At 47.3% G+C, this 19,628-nt stretch overlaps 1 protein-coding gene across 7 annotated transcripts in view; it reads left to right on the forward strand.

The window, feature by feature from the left end:
* KIRREL3 (kirre like nephrin family adhesion molecule 3) overlaps window positions 1-19,628 on the forward strand; it is a 340,739-nt gene that overhangs the window by 228,318 nt on the left and 92,793 nt on the right. For 5 of the 7 annotated variants that reach the window (XM_049800735.1, XM_049800737.1, XM_049800738.1 and 2 more), the window contains 2 exons: window positions 12,909-13,058; window positions 14,878-15,027. In XM_049800735.1, coding sequence (XP_049656692.1) covers window positions 12,909-13,058; window positions 14,878-15,027 — 300 coding nt within the window. Of the gene's footprint in view, window positions 1-8,637; window positions 8,882-12,908; window positions 13,059-14,877; window positions 15,028-19,628 lie in introns of those variants that run through there. The other 2 variants (XM_049800734.1, XM_049800736.1) reach the window with 1 other exon arrangement.

The raw sequence follows: 19,628 nt of genomic DNA on the forward strand, positions 1-19,628 counted from the left end.
TAGCTTCTGGTTTTAATCCAGATGGTCAGATGAGGTTAATCAAATAAGTTACCCAGGCTTTTTATCCTTCCTGTAGGTGGGTGAATAATGCATTGAGAGGTGTTTGCTTGTAGTGTTTGACCTCTCCAGGAATCGCCTCCTTGTGCTGCACGTCCCCAGGGCGACTGTCTGGGAGAGCCTCTTGTGGCAGGGCACAGAGATGGCCAAGTGACAGATGCACTCCATCTGCTGCTCCTCGGAGTGTTTTGGTAGAAGCAATCTTTTCCTAAAATCACGTGAAACAGCTGAAACGCTAGACGTTGGCGTTCCCAGGGTTGTTTAGGGATTTGGGATTGGCTGGTACCACAGCCTTGGGAGGCAGACAGGTTCATGGCAGCGCGGGAGGACTATCTCTCCCTTTGCTTCGATTCGGGCCAGAAGGAAGAAGCTGTGCTGCTGAGGACAGATGCAGCACAGGGCATTTCCACACCTATCTGACCTTGTGCAGGAGAAGCGGGTGAAGACAAAAAGCCGAACTTCACTGCACTAGTAGCTGGGGTCCAGTTCCCTGTAGACCTCAGAGTCTCACTGCCCTGGTGGGGAAGGGGCTAGTGACGCTATTTCTTTACTCCTGAGAAATGCAGTAGGGTGTACTGAGCCTTTGATGGCCGGGAGGTGTGGAAGCATCAGCCTGGCCATACAGTACCCACGTTAAGGGAAGCAGCTCAAAAACCAGAGGCGCTGGGGTTAAAGCTGCTTTTGTTGCTGACTATCCTGGGTACCTCTGTGCTCCTTGACAGCAAGGAGGGAGCTTAGGGAAAGATGTTCCTAGCTGTTGCTACGGGCATTTTGCTTCAGCAGATCCCAAGGTAATAAGGCATCAGTAATTGCGCAGCTCCACGCGAGCTGTGATGTGACTGGCACCGGAGTGTTGTGTGTGGCACCGGTCCCTGCAGCCTGGGGAGCGTGGAGCAAAGCCAGGGAGAATACTAACTGTGGTGGCAGGAGCGGCCCAGGGATTAGAAAGCAGGTTGTAAGAGGAGAGACTGGAGGAGGTAAATTTATATAGTCTGGAGGAGGCTCAAGGGGAGACACGACCAGAGTCTATAAATACACGCAGCAATAGAAACCAAGGGAGGAAATTATTCAGAAGAAGGAAGAGGACAAGGAGCAGTGCCTGAAGCAAAGGCGAGAAAAGTTTATTCTGGGCCTTGCATGGGAGGAGAATGGCCTTCAGCATCAGACATCTGGCTGAGGTGGGGTACCACCGCTGCCAAGCCACCCTGCTGCCGCTCTGTACTCCCCATCCCCTTTCGAAGCCTCACAAAGCCGGTCTCTCCTACCCAGCTCTGCTTTGTTTTACTGCAGCCCCACCTCGTTTCTTCCCTGCCGGCCGTTTCACAGGAGCATCTTGCACTGAGCCGCCCCGGCATGCCTTCGAAGGTTTAATAAAACAGATTGAGATGCATTTGGGCTTATGGCTTGACAACTAGTTCCCCTTGGACAGGAACATTTGCCTTCGCTGGGTGACAATACTTTGAGTCCGTAGCCTTAGGCACTGTGGCTCATTGCTAGTCATCTCTCCAATGAATAATACACAGGCCTGAATATCTGTCTGCATACATCTTCCTTTCCTATAGGGTAATTTAATGTTATCTTTGGGCCTCCTGCTCCTGAGATGAAGAGATTACTTCAAACCTGCAGCCCACAACCGCAGCCATTGGTTTCAAACGTCATTAAGTTTCATTATAACAAATAAACACTGCAATGACATTTATAAGTTACCAGAGAGCACAGAAACACAAATATGAAGCAGATAAACTGCATTTGATCCAAATAATTACTGCAGGCAATATCGAGCTTAGGCTGAGCTGGCAGCCGGGTGCCAAGTAATTTATAGGAGTCCGTAAGGCGCTGTGTTGCACATTGCTTCTTAAAAATTATGATGATGGTTATGTGTCTCTCTATAAAGCCTTAAACAGGTTATGTTCCTGCCTCACTAAAGGCAGGAAGCTTTTCCTCAAGTCAGAAATGTAGGTGGCACAGGCTAAATATGTGGCTGTTACTAGTTTGGGGACTTTTCTATCCCCATTCCTCAGGATTTTAGCCTGAAAAGGGACCTGCATTTGAAGTTTGCTGTGCTTGAAGCTGCAAAAGAGGTTTTAGGTTTTTGTCTTTATTTTTTTCCCCTCCCTTGGGGGTTTCTGTCCCCAGCTGTGGAGTCATAAGGTTTCAAGAGGCAGGAATCCTTGGAGAGATATTTCTGCTGTAAGAAAGTGTAATGCTATAATAATTAGGTTGCTTTCATTTTGACTCCCAGCTTTACACTACCTGCCCTTAACCCTGGCCAAGGAATCATCTACCAGCAAACCAGATGGAAAAGCACCTCCCCCAGCTCTCCCCCAAAAACCTGAATGAAGAGGGGTTTTGTTGCTGTGCTGGTTGTGCGAACTCTCACAGAGCTTTGCCTCCCTGTGTAGGGTCAGGGCTTTGCCTGCTCTGGGGTGAGAGCACATCAGCTCTTAAGTGAGCCACGTGGAGCTTGTCACTGGACTGAAAGCTTCCTATGTCCTGCAGGCATGGAGGCTCGACCCAGGAGGGGGTTCAGAAACAGCTGGGTTTATTGATGAGCACCTCTCATTACCTGCTAATTAACTCAGCAGGCTGGAATGTGCTAATCTTCTCTTGGACTGGGGTTTTGCACAAGCAAGCCATTGACTCTGCAGTGGGGACCATTGGGAAGGAGCTAGTAACAAAATAAAGAGCAAAGCCTTGTGTTTAAATACATTTAAGTCCCCTTCTGACGTGGTCCCTTCTCCAGCAATAAAGCAGAGAAGTCACTGGGTTTGTTAGCAGCAGTAAGGCACAGCCACTTCCCCGTGGCTTCTCCCCAGGGTGCATGTGGGCTGATAAAGCAGTTGCAGGGCTATAAATGTTGACTGAATTCATGATTCTTCTCATTTTTCATGGCTCTTGGCTTTATTGAGTAAAACCCAGTCAAAAAGCAGGAGCCAGTTGTCATAGACAATGGTGCAGGTGTCTGGCCTCCTCTGTGATGGCTGAGCAATGGATAAATGCATTTTCTAGGCATTTCCCTGGGTCTGCGGATGCCATAGAAGCAATGGTTTTCAGGGGACGGCAGCTTTTATTAGGCCTTCGTGTATAGATAGAAAAGTACATGAGTTTTTAAGCACCTTCCTCAGGTAACGAGGATGAGCACGTGTGCGAAACGTTTCCTGCTCAACCGATGATCTGCTCCCTGCCTGTTCATCTCAGCATCTGTTACGTCCTCCTGTCTTTTGCCTGCCACCTTTTTTTGTGTGTGTGTGTGTATTGTGTATGCTTAACTTTAGGCTGTTCTTCAGAATAATTTGTTTAAATACGAATCTTGCATGTAAAAAAAAAAAAGTGTGCATATTTGCAATCATTTCCGCTTGGAAAAATCCAAACAAACAATAATTACAGCAGAAACCTGCTAATTCTCATTCCGCTTCATCTTCAGACTTGCTAATTCATGCAACACAACCTGAAGCAATCTTGCTCGGCTGCTCAGCTCAGCTAAACAGCAGGGAGCTGGAGCGAGTCCTCAGCATCGGCGAGGTCTTGGTGTATCTGTAATATCACGTAGCTAAGCTGGCTGGGAGCTGCCCCAGAAGCAACACGGTCGATGTTTCATGCAGACTGGCCTCTCAGGGCATGTTTCAGGGCAATAGTAAGATTTGTTCTTGCATTTTCCTACCTCGATACGTGCGGTTTGGCACCCCACCAAGGCGTTTCTCATTTGGGGAAGGTATCTGTTGGAGGGCATCTTGCATGGTAGTAATTCAAGCACCTGCAAAGTTAGAAACAAAGTCCTCTAGAGACACTTGTTTAGCCACTCTCTGCATGAATTCTCCAATCTATACAGTGGGTGTAATGTCTCACCAACCTGTAGTGAGACTGCTTAAACTCAAAATTATTTTGAGAAGGAACAGAATCTTTCAGTAGTTTTAGTATTAAATACCTGCATTTTCTGTTCTGAAATGAATCTTCATTTTGATTTCTCTGTGACTCAAAGCATGCTATAACAGATTTTTTTAAAACGAGGATGGAAGTAAAACATGGTGTGACCCAAGGCGAGCTCTTTGGTCTAATTTTCCACCCTGTAGACTGCACAACTTCCAGTTGCCGCTCTTCCTGGGAGCAGAGCCAGACTTTGAAATCTCCAAATCGTTTGTGAAATGGATTATTCATCCTTCACGTTTTCCTACGGACGAGTGTCCTGTGCGCCCTCTAACTCAAAGATGAGCTGAGATTTATAGGACTATATTTCAAAAGAGCAGCCCTGATCTGGGAATGAAGGGTGGGCTAAGGGGACGCACCTGCGTTGAATGTAATCCAGGGCTGTGGGGCATCACCTGAGAGATTTCAGAAGGTCACAAGGGATAAAACCCTTAGGGATTTTATCTGGGAGGCTTTGCAGGGGGCAGACTGCTGCCCACTAGTTTGAGCATCAGCTGTTATTTTAGAAGGAAATGCTCCTTTTCCTCCTTTGTGGACTAAAGCGGGTGGGTTTAGGTCCCAGGAGTGTCTGTGCAAGCTCCTGCAGCTGAGGACCCGCCGACCCCTTTGCGAGCGCTGTTTGTTAGCTACCGAGAGTTAGCATTGGAAAAGCATCTGTAGTTGCCACAGAGAAAGCTGGCTCGGCTGGAGTTACTGAAGCATCCCCTCTTCTTCTCTCGGCTCCCTCGCGAGCCCGTCAGTCTGGCCGCTGTGGAGCCGTGCCAGGACAGCTACACCTTGACAGAAGAGCAAATGGTAATTTATTATTCTGCGACAGGTTCCTCGGGAGCGCTGATAACAAAATATTTCTTAGAGTCATTGGCAATTTTCAGTGGGACCTGGGGCCTTCAGGTGGATCAATGGGAGGAAATCTCTTCCCCCTCTGCTCACAAGAGCGAAGCGTCTCCTGTCTCAAGCGAGGGATGCTGATCAGCACCATGCCCAGGGTTTCCAGTGCCTTTGAAATAGCTTGTGGTGCTGTTGCTCCTGTTTCTAGCGAGAGCAGGTATCACCCCTGTACCCCAAGCTGCCTTGGCAGGAGGCTCAGAACTTATAGCTCACCTTGGCCCTGATCGTGGGGTAACTGCAGCAGCCCAGGCGTTGGGACAAAGCTGTGGCCCTTGCCCAGGGTGCAGGGAAATACGCGCACCTCTTCTGTCTGCCATTAGCTTTAGTAACGCAACGAGCTTTACCTGCCGCTGACCCTTCAGTTCTTCTGCCCCCCCACCCCTGCGAAGCCTCACCCGCTTCTCTGCTGCAAGAGCAAACCCCCATGTGCTGGCCCCTGTGGCAAAACACCACCTAATTCAGTTTGCTGCTTCTATTTCCAGCCCAGGAAAAGTCCTGTGTGCCCCAAAGCTCATCTGGTTGGTTTTTTTTTTTTTGGTTTGGGGTTGGGTTGGTTTTTTTCTGGCTCTGTCAGCTTGTCTAATAGAAGATAACACTGCTTCCTACAAGCCCAGCTTTATCTGGGCAGCAGGTACACAGGAGGTTGTTAAAGCAGAACGGCCAGGAGCCATCCATTCAGCGTCTGAATATTCAGTGCAAACCAGTCCGTAGGGTCACTTGAATGCTGCTTTTTGGGGACAGCTTATTTTTTTATTCCATGGTGCAGTACATTAGTTTGTTTTCTATCAGTGGAGCTACCGAGAACAGGCATTTAATCTCACAAGAGGTAATTCTCAAAGCTGGTGCTGGGAGGAGGTTGCTAATAAATATCCCATGGTAAGTATACTCTTACACCTTTCCCAATTGGTAGCTAATAACAGAGCAGACGATGACATTTAAGCCCTTTCTGCATGGCTGATCAAACTACTCACAGTGACTTTGAAAGCAGTGCTGGGATTTCATGTGGGTATCAAAGCAAGTGGAATACTCGATAGTTCAGATCTCTTGCCTGTGTGACTAATAGACAAAAAGATTTCTAAAAGGTCTAATATCTTATTCAAAATTTCCCTGTCTCCTGTTTGAAGCTACTTAGTGGACACAGTGGGATGCTGATGTTTCTTCTCTAAGCAGCATTAGGAAAATATCTGACATCACTGCAGGACGAGCTCAGGCGTGCGCACAGGCTACGCAGGCTGGCTCAGAGCTGGTGTGTGGCTGGGAGGCAAAGGGTTATGCAGAGGCCAAGCTTAAACTCGGCTCTGGCTGTTGATGCTGTGTTTCTTGGGGTGGTCCCTGCACCCAGGATCATTTTGGCTTTAGTTTCACCTGAATGCAGCCCACTTCTTCCCCTCTGTAGCTGCACAGCTGGCTGGAGTTGTTAGGGACTGCCAGGCTTTGCTTGTTGGGATGCTTCAAGGGAAAAGGGGGTCCCATCTCCCTCTATGTTAGTGGGTGAGCGAGATACGAGCTCAGCTCCCTGCTTCGCACTAGGAGAGGGGATGCATCCGATGCCGGGTCACAGAGCTAGCTGGTCAGTGAGAAGTACGCTGCCACTTGCCTTTCCATATAGCTGATTCATTCCTTGACTGAAGGGTGTTGTGCTTTTTTTTTCTTTCAAATTGAATAATTCAGCAGCATCAAGCATACAGAAGCCATGTGAGCTGGACTTACGCAGTCAAACTAAAAAAGGCCAAATGGATATTTTTGTTCAAATGGATTTTTATTTTTTTTCTGCCCCCAAGGAAACAAAATAAAATACAGGAAAGCTTATGCAAGGGACGAACTCAAGCTACTTTTCTTTTTCCTTCCATGAAGCTGAAAGGAAGTACTTGACATGGCTCTGGCCATCACCAACAAGTGACCCTCCCTTGGGGACGCTGCTCCATGTCTCCTTACTGTGGACAGCATCGCTGGTGCAATTCATGTGCTTCTGTCTGGGAAGCCACAGGTTTTTCTCTCCTCTGAAGGTGCAAGAAAAGCTTGCCTTTGCCCTTTCTGGGGAAATCCTTGCTGTGCCCCTGGGGACACTTGGCTGCCTCTTTCCTTTCTGCTCCACGGGTGCTGTGCTCAGCCAGAGCTTGCATGCGACCTCAAGGCTGGTCTGGGTGGCATCTCTCACCAGGGAGGTAATTGGGAGGCAGGCAGGTAGGTAATGAGCGGCTGTGCTGCCTGCACGGCTCTTCCCTGCTCTCCCTGTTTGCGCTGTGCTTCCCCGTGACTGACAATTCCAGAGAGCTTTGTAAATAATGTAACGCTTTTGTCTGCTTGCTTTTCCTAGTCATCTAAAAATCAATGAGGGCGTGTGTTTTCAAGTGCGGTGGGCCTTATGCAGGGAGCCCGTTGTCCTTGGCTCGGAGAAGAGGACCCATTTGAATGAGCGCTGAGAACCAGCCCGTTTGTCACGGGATTGATAGCAGAAGCTGCATGGGGTAGTGTGGAGATAAGCATCTCGTCTGTGGGGAAAGTGTGGGCATGCAGCCATCTCTACCCTCCCTCCCCAGTCCCTTCTGGTCAAGAGATGGCTCCATCTCCAGGCGTCACATAACGAGAACCCAACCCTGAGCTGGGCTGAAATGCCGTAACTTTACATCGGGGCTCTTGGTGGTGCAATCTCTTGGTCTGAAGAGGGACCCTTCTAGGGTGGTGTGTAGGCTTAGGTTATCACAGAGCAGCCCCTTGATCATCCTCCTACCATGCGTCACGCTGGCTCCAAGTAGAGGGAAGGATTAACTCTCCGCGTTGAGGCACAAGGAGAACGTCCCACTGCTCTTAATCACCGGGCCTTTCATTTCTGAACAGTAATATTTTCACGAGGAGCTTCATAGTCCTCCTTTGCCACTTCTAGCCTCTCCTCAACAAAAAGGACTAATTCTTTTCAGAACACAATGGAAATTCAAAGCTCCACTTACATAAAAGGAGCCACGGTGTCTCCATTTCTAATGAGTCATTGTTCCCTCTGTAAGTCCCTTGCTTCTTACTACAATACTCACTTCTCTTGGGTAATGAAAATTTAACTATCTGCTGCTCCCGGTTGCCTCTTCTCTTCTTGCAGCAAGTTGTCTGCAGGCAGGCTGGTTTTTACACAGGAGGCTGCAAGCTGAAATAATTCAGGCAAAAACTTGTGCAAACAGATTTCGGTCTTCAGAGAGCTAAGAAAGCCAGTCGCCAATTCAGGCTTTGGCGATGGAAGGAGCTTCAAGGCCCTGCTGTGTCGCAGACGCCCTGCGTGACCGTGGCAACGTCATCATGTAGGTGCCTCCCTCTGTTTTCTGGGTTGTAAAATGGGACTTTTGGTCCTCCTCACCGTGCGTGGGTGTTGGGACTTCTCTGAAAAGGAATGCTATGGCGCTGGCGGCGTCATTTCCCTTGGCAGTCACAAACATAGCAGAGTCTCAGCCTTTGTTTGGAAGAACAAGGCAACATTACAGAGAAACAGTGAAAAACAGAAGCTACAGGTGCAAAATCCATTAAGGAAATATAAAGACTTCTAAAGTGGTTCTCTCTTTTTTCCTCTTTTTTTTCTTAAGCTTTTATGACATGCTTGTAACTTCATAAGGATCCTGCCTGTGATTTTTGAAAGCAGGGTTAGCGTTATTGCCTGCTCAGTGTTCACAGTGGGTCCTTTATTCTCCCATTTTTGTTCTTGCCGTTTAGGATTTCAATAGCCGCAAGAAGTGCCCCCTGCTTTTGTTTTAGAGAGACTTTCTCCAGGAAGACAGGAGATTGCAGGGCCAGAAAACAGGTCACGCAGTCGTCTAGCAGTGTAAATAGCTCCTCAGGGAGCAGAGCAAAGCCAGCAGCTAGGAGAAGATGAGGGTCCGAGATCAAGAGCCTCTTGCGCCTTCTCTGACACCTAAGCCCCCATCTACAATAGCAGGTCGACCTGCAGCTGACAACCTGTATTCAGCAGAAGGGCAGCTTGAGAGTGCAGATAGGACTTTGCCATCGCATTGGAACGTGGCCAAGAGGCACGGTTAGTATCTCATTTACATATCCATTTGCTTTTTTAAAAAAAAAAAAAAAAAAATCAACAATGAATTCAGAGTCCTAATATTTGCTTCTGCTTGCTGTGTCTACTCTCTGCTGGATGAATAGCAGAAGATGCTTGCATGGATGCTCTTGGGGGGGGCAGAGTCGGTGCCGAGTGGCTCCCAGTTTGCAGGAGGCCAAGCATCAACTGGGTTATTTCTTTCTTTGAAAGCATGCCCAGTCTTTACACTTGAAAAGAGGAAAAACAGGGTGTGGAAGTAACAGAAGACTACACTCGGGTCCACAGGAGGGACTTGTACGTGTTCCTGCATGGCCTTGTTGTTTGCCACTGCTGCCACAGGGCAGAGGAACGCTTCCCAAAACCCGAACCTGGGTTCCCTTTGTGCGGCAGGAGGGTGCTGTAGGAGGTGACAGGGAGATGGCGGATGGCTGATAGCTGGTGCAGGCACCTTGCCTGGACTCTTGGTTGGGCTCATGTGGTCTGAACTCCAATCTCTGCAAGGATTTGGGAACCTAGGCTATAGTTAAAACTGGATATTTTTTTATTAATATTTATTTTTTGGCTAATACCCTATTTAGTGGCAGGGGAGAGAATGGGAAAGTTCTGGTTGACTGACAGCATCTCGTGTGATCATTGAAGGGCTTGTTTTGTTTTGTTCTTGGAGTCAAACCACCCTGCTTTGAAACCAAAGCACCATTTTGTAATAATGTTGTAAACGTTCAGGGAAAAAGTACCCAACTGACGTGTTTCAGCCCGTTTTCTTGTAACTGAAACTGCTCACCTGCATTTGTAAATCACCCTCTCCCAATCTCCCCATTTTCAGTTATTTTCTGTCAAGTATCTTATCTCCCTTAAAACTTTCCTGCAAATTACTTGTTCCTTTGACATTAAGACATAAGACAGCTGAAAGCTGTAACGTGGACGGGCTTCTGATCTTCCAAACCCAGTTAAACCCAGTAATCAGACTTTAAGCTGATTTGAAAGCTAGTTGAGCTCTACCTTCAGTACTTTTTTATTTTTTTGCTTCTTTTTTATCTGTGATTTAGGGAGAGATGATCCTGCTGTGGAACAGGGACTGGGCCAGGTAATGCTCTTAAGGTCCTTACCCCCGTCTCTCCTGTGACTGCGTCTGAGCTGTTTGTAGCTGAGATGGAGCCTTGGACAGAAAAAATGGTTTCAAGTGACAATTTTTCACACTGAACAAACAGAGGGAAGGGAAAGACAGGAGGCATATGCCATGTTTCTGCTCTGATTTTCCATGGCTATCAGCTGCTCTCAGAAACAAATCAAGAAACAGCAACAAAAAAAAAAAAAAAAAACCAACCCTAAAAAGGGCTTCATTTCCAACAGCAATTACCAAATGAAGCCTCTGCTTAATGGACATTTTCAGAGGGCATGGACACCACTTTGTGCTTCTGCTTTCTCATTATGACTTTTGCAGCTCCCAGCTGACAACCTGATAATTCTTGCCGATAAAACAATCTTTTGGGGTTATTGCTGCGTTCCAGCACTGTCCCCGCTTGCCTGGCTTGCCTTGAGAATTGTCAAGATTACAGAGTGAGCCGTGAAAACATAGTTAGCAAGTGGAAAATATATCTAAAAAAGCCCCACCAAACAAAATAACAAAGCAAAATGCTCACTTTTTTTTTCCTACTTCCTTTCCTAATTTTCTCTCTCATCCCCACTTCTTCCTGGTATCCAAGTAGCACTTGTCCTTTATGGGTCTGAATAAAATACAGAGCTGATTAATATTCCCTTTGAAACCGAATTTCTAAATCTTGATTCAGCATAGCAAGGGTTTCTGCTGGCATCGAAGGCCACCATGACTTCCAGCGAGTCTCTCCCAGCCGAAAGAGCTGGAATCTCCTCTGGAATAAACCTGTCCTGTTGTGCATGCAGGACTGCACCAAGAGCCACCACTGTGGCCTTTTGGAGCACCTGTGATGAAAATCAGATTTCCTTGCAAATACATGGGTGCCTGGGAGAGCCAGGACCTCTGAAATACCCAGGAATGCAGTGCTCAAGGTGCGCCTGGGTGCTGCAGGGAGATTTGCAAATATTTCGGCAGGGCTTTTTAAGCTGACATATGTAAACTAGTAGAAATCTAGAAAGGGTAGCTCTGCTCTTCCCTGTGCATCTTTAGCTGGCTAAGAGCAAGTTTAAGTTAAGCTACAATAAATTAAATTGAAATAAAAGCGCTCACATGGGGGCATACATTAGTTTAACTGCACGAGTTAGAAAACGATCGGGCTTTTGTAGCTTTGCCTTGTAGGCAAGGCCAAACAACTCATTTGGAAACAAGTTTAGTTGCGAGAACTTGTGTCACACTTAACCTTGGTTTAGGATTAATCATCAGTCAATGATTAAATTGAGCTAATGTAAATTAGGATTGAATTGATTTAGGGTGGCTCACATAGAAACCGTCCTGGTTTAACACATTGATTTTAAAGAGAAACTTCTTCTTCAGCCTGGTACGATTCTGTGCATTGAACTGACATTCAGCTGAGGGCTGTGGGCTTTTAATTCTGTGCCTTTTGCAGGGCGATAATTCCCACACGGCAAGGTTCCTGATCTTTAAAACCCCTTAGGTAGTAGAGCAAGTCGTAATCCAGTCAGTCTGCCTTTCTCCCAACTTCTCTCTTTTTCACATCTCTCCTATATCCAGAGTAAAGGCAAGACTTTAAGTGCTGGCAGAGCGATAGCGCTATTCAGATGCTCTACAAATAACTAACACACAGAACCATGCTCACAAGGTATCCAGATATCAGTAGATCAGCCTTAAAATGACTTTACTTTTAGGACCTTCCAGCATTAGACTGTGGCACTGTGTACATGTGCTAGCTTGTAGCACAACAAGCCATCTCTCCAAGATGTCCCAGAGAGGTATATTTGGTTTAGGGGTGATTTGTCAGCATTTGTTCTTGCTTTTACTGTTTTCTTGACAAGAAAGAAGGGAGTGAGCTGGCACTGTGCTGCCATCTGCCCCAATCTCTGTTGAGCCGTGGGCATGTGCCGTATGGGCACCCCAGATTCCCACCTTGCCTGATTGAAGACCAGAGTGCTCATTTTAGAAAGAAAAAAATGGAAGGAATTAACACTTTGAATGTTTTTAGGTGATGGTAAAGCCAAAGAATGATGATGTATTTCAAAGAGTGAAAATAAAATATAATACCAGTGCTTGGCAAACCCTGATGTGAAAGAGGTTATGCTGCATCAGAGTACTTTCTGTGAAAAATGAGAAGCTTCACCTCACACCTGAGGTGTGAGACGTCTCACCTCGGCAGGAGATGACCCAAGAGCTTTGAAATGTTATTGCAGCTTTCAGAATGGGGAAAGGTGAGGAGGGAGGTGATAAACCACCACGCTTAGTCTACCTGTGTCAACCAAGGCGGTAGGTGTCATGCTTAAAGAGGTTGGCTCATTAGGGTTGGATGGCTTGCGAGATTGATGATGAAAGTTTGGCAAAAGGCAGCACCAAGCCAGGGCTGTTGCTTCCCAGCAAATACCAGTAGGTTACGCTCTGGAAGAAGAGAGGACTGCAGCAGTCGGTTGTTCTCCTGCGTGTTTTCTAGGAGTTTCCTAACTGTGCATCCTGATTTCTGAGAGCACGCAAGGTGGGAGTGAGACTCAGAAGGTGAGGACCAACGTCCTCTTGTATTAGGTGTAATACAAAATATTATTGCTTCCTGCAGTCCTGCTGCTTTTCTGTCTGTTGATCGTGATGGCTAAAACACTCGCACTGCGATTTGGAATAAAATAGTTAGAGGAAATGCCTGGCACCTCTTTGCTGTATCATTTTTTTTTCCCCAGGGAGGAAAAGCGTTGCAAAATTTTGTCTGAGTGTATGAGGGTGTAATAAGTAATCACATAATTAAGAGCTGCAGAATTCAGCCCCAGGTTTGCGCTGTGGCAGGAACATCTTGGGCTGTTGCCTCCCAGGGCGCTGCATCATGTGGAAAACTGCCTGAGAACTGACAACCTCCTCTTTCTCTCTTGTTCCCCTCTCCAGGTCAAGCATCCTCCTTCACGCAGCAGCCCCAGGACCAGGTAGTGATCGCTGGGCAGCCCGTGACGCTGCTGTGCGCCATCCCCGAGTATAATGGCATCGTGCTGTGGATTAAAGACGGGCTCGCCCTCGGAGTCGGACGGGATCTCTCAAGTAAGTCATGGTACTACCCTACCTAAACAAGGAAAATGGGATCTCTCCCTGCCCTACAGTGAGATGTAGCCACAATACTTATTTTGAGAATAATGACCGCTTTCATTTCAACTACAAAACCTTCCAGCCGGCTCAAACATAAGTACTGAAGCTTGGAATAAACAAAAACCTTTTTCGCTGTGACTTGAAACAAAGCAGTTGGTTTCCCACAGGTGCGACCTGACCCTTTGGAAAGCCTTGCTTTGGTTTCAGTTGACTTTTGGAAACAAGTGCCACATTTCCAAAATGTTTGGTAAATGTTGAAAGTGCCTGTTTTGACATTCTCAAAAAAAAAAAAAAAAAAAAAAAAAAAAAGTAAGTCTCTGTTTGCTTTGGATAAACGTGTTTTTGGCAATCCGGTGGAGCCCACAAGTACTTGTAGCTTCCTCAAGCTGTACTTTTGGCAAATTATAGTTTGGTAATAAAATTCCCCAGACTTCGCGTTACTTAATCCCACACATGCATTGTGATTGAAGGTTTATTGCAACTGGCAAAGGCTCTGGAACAATAGTGGAGAAGTTATGCAGTTTATTCTATGTATTTTGCTGGAAAATACTAAATTTGTAGTGAAATGTTTCACATGACTAAAGCAGAGCCTTTGCCTGAAAGCCAGAAACCTGGGAGGGCACTGAGCCCTTCCAGGAGCTGCAGCCTTGTCCCCCTGAGTACAGCAGAGGTTGTATACGTGTGACGTTGCCACTGCTCAACTTTTGCAGAGCACAGGAGACCTGAGAGGGTTTTTTCCAAGTCAAGCAGCAGCAGCATTCAGAAACCAGGGGAGGATTCGTGTTTCTTGGTCTCTGTGGACCCACTCTTGTCTAAAGTGCAATGCCTGCCCTTTCTTTTCCTTTTTTTTTTTTTTTTTTTTTTTCAATACGTATAATTACTCATTTCTTAGACTTGCCTGAGTGAGCAGTCCTCTCTTCAACTGTTTTCCAAAGCTTTGTGCCGCAAGTTTTACATACGTTAGAGAGCTGAGCTTTCCATACAAGACCTTGCAACGCGAACGGGTAACAACAGCTCCACTGAAGTATGCAGCTTATGTGAATGACTTCCACAATTAACAGAGCTGGGGCTGCTTTAAGCAAGAGGAACTGCCAGCTCGCATGATACCAGCTCAGCCAGTCATCTAATTAGCTAAATACAAACAAACCCATCATTTGTATTTCTTGCGGTTCAGGAGAGCAAATCCTGCTGTTGATAGCTTGCGAAACAACAAAAACAAAAGAGTGTGCCAGGCTGCCTGCGTTACACAGTGCATTAATCACCAGCACAGGGAAGGATGGGGTGATGGCAGCCTTCCTTCTGCGGTGCTTCAGATGTCTCAAAACTGAGGGCAGGCTGATCAGGGCTCTCGCTACCCCCGCAGACCCCTGCCCAACCTTTACGCAGACCTAATAGTGGAAGCATTCCGGTGTTTCACCACAAGCACGTGCACAGCTGACTGAAGGAGTTCAGGAAATCCTGCGACAGGTCTCAGAGGAGCCGGAGGTGGTGGGTTTCCTGGTGGAAGGGCTAATCCCTTTTCCTAGGGATTGCAGCTAATGCACCTTCATGAGCACCTCCTTTTTGAACTCTTAGGGCAAAACCCGCAGTCTCTTTCCCAAATTTGGGAGGCCTCTCGCTCTCTTTTTGGGCTGGCTGCCCAGGAGGGGAAGAAGTTGCCTGGCTCCTGGGTATTTGCTCTGGGACAGCTGGGGGTCTGGACTTGCGCTATATACTCCCCATCCTTGGGCTCGTCGGTCCAGCTGCCTCCTGACTCATGTTTTGCGTTCTGCAGGTTATCCGCGCTATCTGGTCGTAGGAGACCATCTGTCTGGAGAGCATCACTTGAAAATCCTGAGAGCCGATCTGCAAGATGACGCCGTCTACGAATGTCAGGCCATTCAAGCGGCCATCCGATCCAGACCTGCCCGGCTGACTGTTCTCGGTAAGTGCCGTCTCCCCGTCATATTGGCACTTATTTGCCTTTTTTTTTTTTTTTTTTTTTTTTTTTTGTCCTCACGGTTGCACTGAGTGGCTTTTTGACAAAATATTTTGTTGCTAAATCAAGAGGACTGGAAACTAATCCATCGCAAGAGCGACAGGGGTGCATCTTGATCCTGCGAACAGTAGCAAAGGAAGCTCTTTAGGGAGTACAGCAATTCTGGGATGAGTAACACAGGCACAAAATGTTTGGTGCCTCAGTTCTACAAATATAAGTGCCAATTGAGAGTGTACGTGCATAAATTTAAGGACGTGAAAAGTGTCAGTGCCATCAGTGCCTTACCCTTGCTGCAATGCTGCGGCATGACCAGGAAGACACTACCACTTGAGGAAGGGCTGGTTTTTGTACTATCTTCATACTATCTATTTTCGTACATATGTTTTGTCATCATGCGTTTCTCGGTAATTAATCTTTCCCCTGACCAACATAGGAAGATGTTGCATGGGATTGCAAATAGGAGATGGCTCCCAACATCTTGTAGAGACCTTTTCTGGGTGGGAAATGGGAGGGTAGCACTGGCGAAGGTAAAGGGCTTTGTTGGCAGGCTGGCAGAGTGGTTGTGAGTGCTTATCAGGAGTGCTGGGAAAAGGCAGGCTGCACCAGTGAGACTTCCCAGACTGTATGTGGCTTCAGAGAAGTTAATGAAAATGGTGTTCTCCTTGAAAAGCATGGACAAAACCCAGTCTGTATTGGTCTCAGATACATCCTGATTATTCAACCCCCAAAGTGAAACTATTTCCATATTTGTTTAAATCGACATCTGGATTTGTTCTTTCCTTGTTGTTTTTTTCCTGGTTAATTTTTAGGGAAAAAAATTCTTTTTTAAAAGTTCCAAACAAAGAGGTTTAGTGCTTTTAGTCAGAGCAACGCTGATTAGTCTTAAGCAGCCAAAAAAAAGCGAATTAAGGTACTAGTTCTGGTTGAAGGTGCACCTTATTGAAGCCTGCGCACCACTGCAAAAATGAGTTCTAATTTCTGGTTTGTAATTTCCCCTGCATTTGTTTTTCTCTCTCCGCCACCCTACAAAGTACCCTACCCCCCCAAACTTACGCAACTGCCATCTCTTCCTTCCCTGACCCCGAAGATAATGATGATTTTCTTTTGATCCATCCTTCTGCTCAATCAACCCTTTGCAGCAGCTCCCAGCTCTGACATGTGCCCATACATGAAAGAAGCCTGCAAATGAATCGGAAAGCAGAGCACGGCTGTCAGGGGGGCTTTCTCGCTTACCAACAACTTCTGCAAGCTGTGTCGCCTTCCCCTCCTTCGCCTGGGCTCCCTCCTTCTGTTGTGAAGGCAGAATATGTTGCTGGAGCCAGACAAAAGAAATAATGTTATTTAATTAGAACTAAAGATTTTAAAACTAATTTAGTCCCAGGGCGCACAGGCGTACGTCAGAGCTCAGAGCTGCTGCAAAGCGTTGATTGAGCAGAGTGATGTTTTTTATGGATCAAAAGGAAATCGTTATTATCTTTGGGGTTACGGAATGTGTCAAATAGATGGTAGTTAATGTTTGTGTGAATATACATGGTAGTTGCTAATTGGTACATTTACCTAAGATGTTCAGCGACTTATATTTGCAGAGTGTTTTCCTTTTAAGAAAATTTAAGTTATTGCGCATTCAACTTAAACCCAATCGATAAGAAAATGGGGCTTTGCAACCTGTCAGTAGCACATCTTTCACTTTAGATGTATTTATGCAGATGTTCTGGGGAAATTTTAAGGCCGGTTGGGGAGGCACGAGTGATAATCTACACCCTGGGAAAGGGGCTGGAAGGTCGTTAGCGGTCAGCAGCTCGCACTTTGATACCTTTGCGGTAGGATGGTGTGTCCTGCCGCACTGGAGCAAAGGCGGACGTTGCCACAGGTGGTCTGTGATCTGCGTTTTAGCCAGCCCAATGGAGGGGAATAGAAATGGCACATTAAGAGTAGATACTTCCAACACCCCACGTGCTAAGAGCTAGCACTGGCTCCTGACAGACGGTTACAGCATGCAGTGCGTCAAGCTAAACTTAGTGTACATTAGGGAGAGGCAAAGCGCGTGTTTGTACAGGAAAATGGAGAGACGTTTTCGGTGGTTACAGATATGTAATGCCACCAGCTGTGCAGACGTTTCTCCTCTTTGGATCCGGTGTGTGCCAACTCGACGAGCCTGGTTAATCGTGAGCTAAGCAGCCATCTCCGGAGGGACATGGGTCTCCCAGATTTCATCTCGCTGGGTTAGGAAGGGACGTAACAGTCTACCTGAGCTGCCTCATTTGAAGAAGATGCTTATGGGGCATTTCTTCATCCCAGTCTGCCCAGCTTCACCTGAGGCTGCAGGCATCACCTAGGCAGGAGAGGATCCCTAAGCCGTCCCCGGATCTGCGTGCAACCCTCGCAGCTCTTGAGGAGACGATTTGTCACAACTAGAGCAGAGCTGGGAGGCTCTCGTGGCTGGGAGCCCGTCGTCTGCTGCTGCTGCAACCACTCGAGGGACTCATCATCCAGCCGGGGAAGTTGGAGGTTGTTCTGGGGAACCCTATCCCGTGCTATCACGCCCCAGCCTTGCCTCTGGAAAATACCTTGCCTGGGTTTTTTTGCGTGGGTCGGTGCTGCCTTGTCCGTTCTTGCCAGCTTTTCCACTTCCTTGGTATCAAGAAATCCCCTAATGCCTCCCAATTCAGTTTCCAACTGCTGTCATTCATGTCTGACAACAGCTTTATGGGGCTGATGCCTCCTACTTCCCTGCTCAAATGCAGAGCTACACCATATTTTAATTAAATATTTAAGGTTTTGTCACATTGTTTTCAAATCTACATGGTTAAATGTAGTGGAACAGATCATTCCATAGCCTTAGAAGTCCAAACATTCAAACACAGGAGCCTATTAGTGTCATCAGCATTGGGGAAAACCTTTTATTTGTAGAGTTGTAAGGACAAATACTGCTCGGGAGCCTGGTTAACCCATCCCAAAGCTGAAGGAGCCCCTTCTCCAGGTCTCCCTCGCTTTCCCTCTTACCATTGCCCAAACTGTGCAGGGAATGAGCTGCTGCTCTCTCTCCTAGGGACGTCTGCCCCAGCAGGGAAGGCAGTGGCTGCTAAAGCTGATGACGTGGGGTTTGGGAGATACGGAGGCATCCACGTTTTCTGCAAGCAAAGGATGTCAGGGCAGCATTTTGGCAAGGGAGCCCGAGCCAGGCAGGCTTTGGGAAGCCACTGGAGGGCTATTTGCTACCTGGTACATCTTTAATGGCAGGGCTTCGTAATTTATGATCTATTTAACTAAGCTGGGGTATTAATTAAATAAAGTAAGAGCCTGATTAGGACTTGGAGAAATTTAAAAATAAAATCAGACAGCAATCGAGCAAAATTGCAAAGCAAACACTTTGGCTGTAACCACTGGAGAGTTCCCTCCGGTCTTCCATCAAAGCTCAGAGCAGGGAGGGCAAATACAAGAGATTATATAGCCAACAGATGTGTGTTGTTAAAATATGCATCTGCCAGCCGTGTAGTTTAAGGAGCCGGAGGGCTAGCTTGTGGATCCTTCTGCACTCGGGGGACTGTGAATGAATTTGAGGCCCCGCCAGCCGAGCTGGGATTTGCAGACACGTTAATTAGTGTTGAGTTCCCAGATCTCGAAGGCAGCCAAGCAAGGAGAAACTTTGAAGAGCGCATTGGCTTCCCCGGGAGGAAGGAGAGGGGAGGGGAAGAGGGGAGCCCCGGCTCGCCGTGCCGATCTGGCAGCGGCGTTGCGAAGCCTCAGCCCGCGATGACCGGGGGTAGGCAGGACCCGCGGTGCCGGGAGGGTGGAGGAGTCCAGGTCAAGCAAAGCAGATGGACGGCGAGGTGTTGGGGAAGCTGGGTGGTAGCGGGGTTGCTCTCCTTCACTGGCATCTTGGCAGGAGCATCCCGAGCCTATCCGGGTCTGTGGTCCTCCCCAGCACGAGATGCCCTGCCTTGTACCACGGGCTGTCCCGTACAAGCTCCGGTACACCACTAGCTCTGCAGCTCGGCCCAGGGAAAGGGTTGGTCCCGGAGAGATGCTGGTAGGAACCAGGACAAGGGGACCGTGGGGGTGTGAGGGGGGAGGCAGGGGAGCTACTTCCAGAGACTTAGGGTGAATAATTGATAGGCAATTAACTTGTACATTCACCTTTTATAGTCTTAATTCCCTGTCTCCTCCCCCTCCACGGCCTCTTCTAATATTAACTCTGCCTTCATGTGTGTCCCATTAGAAATAAAGCTTTCTTAAATCAACATGAATTATTTAATGCTACAGATTAAGTTAATTTGAAGTGAGAGCTCCTGTCTTTTAAGACGGCACAGGCCAGGGTCAGGAAAAGAGGAGGGTCGCCTAGGTGTCAAGTGCATTTACATTCAATCACAACCCTTTTCCTCTTTTTATCTTATGGTTTTTATTTTATTCTAATCCTCTTTCTAGCCGAGTCTTCCCAGTCCTCCCCTGCAGAGCAGAGTAAGCTATTTCCATTACCAAAATGATCGCTGGCAGCTTGAGACATCTGTGTTTCCCAGCTTTCCTGCTCTTTAGCGGAGTTTGATCAG

Source organism: Accipiter gentilis, chromosome 5 (genome assembly GCF_929443795.1).
Source record: "Accipiter gentilis chromosome 5, bAccGen1.1, whole genome shotgun sequence".
NCBI lineage: Eukaryota > Metazoa > Chordata > Aves > Accipitriformes > Accipitridae > Astur > Astur gentilis.